This window comes from Rhagoletis zephyria, unplaced genomic scaffold, assembly GCF_001687245.7.
Source record: "Rhagoletis zephyria isolate East Lansing unplaced genomic scaffold, Rhagoletis_zephyria_1.1 Rzeph_scaffold_09937, whole genome shotgun sequence".
NCBI lineage: Eukaryota > Metazoa > Arthropoda > Insecta > Diptera > Tephritidae > Rhagoletis > Rhagoletis zephyria.
This window is the reverse complement of record NW_016167015.1, coordinates 1-4,857: the sequence shown is the minus strand read 5'-3', so window position 1 is coordinate 4,857 and position 4,857 is coordinate 1. Positions and strand designations below refer to the sequence as shown.

General features: G+C 43.6%; 1 protein-coding gene across 1 annotated transcript in view; it reads right to left on the bottom strand.

The window, feature by feature from the left end:
- The window catches only part of LOC108376138 (serine-rich adhesin for platelets-like), a 17,437-nt gene extending 14,645 nt beyond the window's left edge, over window positions 1-2,792 (bottom strand). Inside the window, exon 1 of the mRNA XM_017632321.1 lies at window positions 3-2,792. Coding sequence (XP_017487810.1) covers window positions 3-2,433 — 2,431 coding nt within the window. The 5' untranslated portion in view covers window positions 2,434-2,792. The remainder of the gene's footprint in view (window positions 1-2) is intronic.
- Between the last annotated feature and the right edge of the window lie 2,065 nt (window positions 2,793-4,857).

Here is a 4,857-nt window from a genome sequence, read left to right as displayed (position 1 = left end):
AGGTTGCGTCTCCAGTGCCGTTGCATTTGCCCAAAGCTTTGGTGTTGCCAACGCGTCGCTGTGGGAGGGTGATGTCGTCGAGGTTGACTGCTCAACTGGGAGCGACGCAGCCGTTGTTGTTATTGCCGATGTTTTTACGTTAGCTGCCGCTGTGTCGTTTTCCTTCCCCACCACTGCCACTGGCGTCGTTGACATAACAATGAAATTGAAATCATCGCTTGCCTGCTGTTGTGTGTTGCTCTCCACAACTGCGCTCAAATTTCCTACAGCTGTTGGGTCAGCGCTCTGACGCTGCGTGGGTGATTCAGTGGACGCAGTCGACGACAACAATGAATTATTCAGCGACTCTCCAACGTCAGCTGCCACAATGGTGGCTATAAAATCCGCATGCTTATTATTCTTATCAATTGATAAGGGGGAGTCATTTGTTAATGGCGTTTGTGTGTTGGTTAAACCAGTAGGTGCTATTGTTGTTGTTGTTGCTGCTACGGTTTGAAGTGTATCAATTTCATTCATCACATATGGGACGGTGGATTTTTCGCTTACATTCAACTTGGCGTTGCCTTCGGTAGTCTGTAGGAATGTGGACTCATTGTTTTTGGTACTGTGCTCGATCTGAGAAGGTCCCTCAGTTCGCCAATTCTCTAGCAGCGCCTGCAAGGGCACGTCTGTCTTTGGCTCCTTCCCTGTCTCTATTCCATCCTCTTCCAACGTTCCCTCTGTTATGTGATTTCTTTCCACGGCGTCGTGTGTTTCCAACTCGCCGCGCATTCCCATTACTTTCGTCCAGTCTAACAAATTTTTCTCACTGTAACTGCTGACATTCGGCGTGCGCTCAGTGGTTACGATTTCATTTAGTTGCCAACGAGAATCCGCACTGCTTCTGCTCTCCTCGGTGACCTGCGTGGACGTGCCGTTGTTATGCATTACTTTGGGCACCATTCTCATACCTGCGAGGGACCAAACCTCCGGCGCGTCAGGCAAATTCATATTTCGCGAATTTGTCGAATTGCCGCTGATGAATTTGCCCCGCTTCTCGGCTGAGGAAGTGCTGCTAATATGCGACTGATTGGCAACTTCTTCTTGCGTGTGCATCATCTCTTCGGCTGCTGTTGTTGTTATCGTATCAGTTTCAGCCTCGATCGTGACAGCTGCGCTTGAACGTGGCTGCTGCTGCAGGTCTATTTCGGCTGCTTGCGCCTTTTGCTGCAGTAGCTGCTGCTGCGCGGGGACATCTGTTTCGGTTTGATTTATTTGGTGTTTATTTTGAGTTGGCTGGTCCGGTTTGGTTGTTGCTTCCAAATCCATGCCGGTATTCTCCCCTTTTCCAAGTGAGCTTACAGTTTCTTCAGTGCCACTTTTAGTTGCTAATATTGGTTTTGGCATGGATGTAACCATAATTTCCTTTCCTCGCATTTCTTCGCTGAGCGCCTTCTCCCCAAAAGCTGCTTCTAACTTATTTTCGCTACTCTGTACTGCATCCATTGAACGGCCCATTGTTTCGCTGGCTTCATCTAAACTCTCTGCTTTGTGTCCGCTTTCCGCTACACTCGCCAAGCTTTTTCCAGCATCCTCAGTACGATCTTCACTTGTGATCGGACGATCAGTTGTTGCTTTGCTAACCTTCACCGCTACATCTTCTACATCTTTTAAGATACCCTCGGTTGTTGCTGGCGGCTCATCTTTGACCTCCGTAAATTCATTCCTTTTTGTCTTTTCATTATTAAGTCGTAGCGCCAATTCATCCAAACCGTTGTTGACATGCGTTTTTAAGGTCTCGCGGGTCTGCGACTTTTCTGCCGTCTCATCCGCTTGACTAAAGACGCCACCTATATACTTGTTGCTCACTATTTGCTGTTCTGCACCAGCATTGTTTGCGCCCAAATGCTTATTCGCCGCCTCCTCTGAATCGCGTTCATCCTGACTTTCCCTCTCCCTCTCCTCCTCCTCCTCCTCTTCCTCTCTTTTACCCTCAACCGTTTTGGCTTCTTCTTGCCCACTCGCACTGTCCGTCTCATGACTTTCCACCCGATTCAGTATTAACTTTTCGCTTGACTTGTGCTCACCTGCACTTGTGTGATTATTACCCAATGCAGGTAATAACTTTGTGCTTTTTTCCACTCGCTTGCTTTCACTTTCACCGCCCGCGTCAGCTGTGTTTGCATTGGCGGCGATACCTTCTACTGACTTTAGTTTCAATTTGATTTGATCGTCGCTATAGCTGGCGCCCCGATCGGTTGTTGTCGCTGCCACCACGGCGGCAATGTCACGGTCACTGGCGGTGACGGTCTTTGAATTCTCCACCGCGTCATCGAATGCTGGCTGTGTTGGTTGCCGCAATATTTGTGCGGGTGACAAGACGCCTGCAAAAACTTGTGCAAACAGTCCAAAAATGAGTAACTCAAATAGTGTGGTTGTAAATCGCTTTGGCATTTTGGCATTTAATTTTGGGGTGGAGAGAATTTGTGCACGTTTACGCCTCTTCTATATTCGGTTTCCAAAGGCTTAGTTGAACTTTTCCAAATTTTAATTTCGTTTCCCGTTCCTTTTCCCAGCCCAGTCGTCCGTTGTTGTTTTTGATACTCTCTACGCTGACTTGGTTTTTACCGCTTCTGTTGTAATTGCTTTTCAGTTTTTCGTAATTGTTTGCTGACATTCCATGTTTCCATTTTGGGCGCTCATAAGTCTCTACACAGCGCGGCGCTTGCGCAGTCGAGGCTTCTTTTATCGTTGTCTTCAAAGTTGTTTCAAATTGGCGCATTTAATGTATTCAAATCGTTTTGACCTTTATGGTAACTGCAAATAAAGAAAACCGTTTGTTAATGTAATTTGTGGAAGTTTTGATTAGAAAAAAAAAACGAGATATTAATTGCAGCTATTTATGAGTGTGGAGTTTCAAGCGTGGAGTTTGTTTCGGTATCAACTTAAAATCAAACACATTTTTCTTATCCAGAAGTAGTAATTAAGCCGTAAGGTTTAAATAGAATCAAACGAATATTTAATAGGCTACCGTCGATGTCTTGAAAAAAAGCGTCTTAAGGTTCGATAGTTGGACAAATAAGTGATCAATGAAAGCTTATACAGCTTCGGTTTGTATTGAAGGTCATCTTTAGAATTACCAGAGTTTTAGCAAACCTCAAAAAGTTCTCGTTCATATGTTCAAGATGGCAAACAATTTTGATAGATTCCAAAGACTTTTCCAAGGTCAAACTTATTAGAGGCGTAAAAGCTTAAGGAGCGTCACATACCATCTCTTTGCGAGTTTACAATTCAGTATTCCCGCAAAATTTATAACTACTTAGTCGCAGCTAAGGTCCGCATCTGCCTCAGTGAAGTAAAGAACGTGCGTCAGGCAAGGCGACTAGAGTACGAAGTCGAGAAGCTGCTGTCAAAACTAGGGATGTCGGAAAAACATCGATGCATCGAAAATTTTCAACTCGATGTATCGATGCATCGATGTTTTTTGAAAACTGACATCTCTGGTACGTTGAACCGTCATTCCAGTTTTTCAATTGCATAAAAAAGAGAAGTGACTTTGCCCAAAAAATTTAAATGCCTGCAAGAAGTTCCGTTAAAAACATAATTAGCTCAGTTGCAGTAATTTATTTAAAATGTTCTATCAAATCAAATAAAAACATCGATGTATTTTTGCCACTGACATCTCTAGTCAAAACAAACAACTAAGAAATTTGATTTCGTGTCTTAACCCTGCTTTAAGTAAGCAACTTCTCATCGGCCGTGTATGTATATCGTTAGTATAGTATGGAAAGGCCGTATCTCACATCGTCGCTGAATTGCAAAAAAAAAGCCACAACTAACTATTGCCTAAAGCGATGTGGGGGCTTATAATTCGATGAAATGATGCATCATATTTAATCCAAAAGTGAATTTTGGATATTTAGTTAGTTACGGCTTTACGTCCTTTCCAGGTGCAAATCAACACCCACCATCGTTTTGTCGATTTTAAAGCCGCTTTTGATACCACGAAGAGAAGCTGCCTGTACGATCCATTGGGAAGCAGCTCTCTGTGCCGTTTGAGACCAAATGAGGTTTTAGACAAGATGATTCACTGCCTTGAGACCTTTTCAATCTGATGCTGTAGCGCGGAAGCCGAACTGCCAATCTGAATCGCATTGGTACCATATGATATGGACATCGTCGGCCTGACACCCAGTGACGTTAACGCAGCATTTTACCTCATAAAAAAGCTAAAAAGGGAAGAGGTTCGTCTAGTGGCGAACGCGGAAAAGACAAAGTACCTTCTGGCAGCAAGTAAAAAGTCTTCGGGTATTGCGACTCTTGTCACTTTTGACTGTTATAACTTTGAAGTGGTGAAGAACTTTTTCTACTTAGGATTCAATGTAAACACCACCAATAATGCGAGTCTGGGGATCAAGCGAAGAATAATTTTGCCAACAGGAGCTACTTTAGGCTCGGTAGGCAAATTAAAAACACAGCACGATTGGCGGCTTTCGAGAGAACTATTTTATACAAGATGTATGGCCCCGTTCGCGTGGGCAAGGGACAACGAAAAGATGGAATAGAAAAATCTACGAGCTCTATGCAGATAAATGGTCACAGTGAAAACGCATACTTATACAACGATTGCGCTGGCTTGGATATGCCGACGAAAGGTTGTAATTCGTGTCTAATGGCAATGCTAGTGCACAAATAAGTATTTAGGTGCATTATCTATTTATAGATATATAAGTACCTATTGTATGTATGTATGTGTGTATGTGTGTATGAAAATCGCAGGAGTTCATTAGCCGAAGTGTTTGTTTAGCTTTTGTATGACAGAAGGCGAGAGTATGAGTATTATCTGCCTATCTTCATCAAACACATCAACTGTTTCGA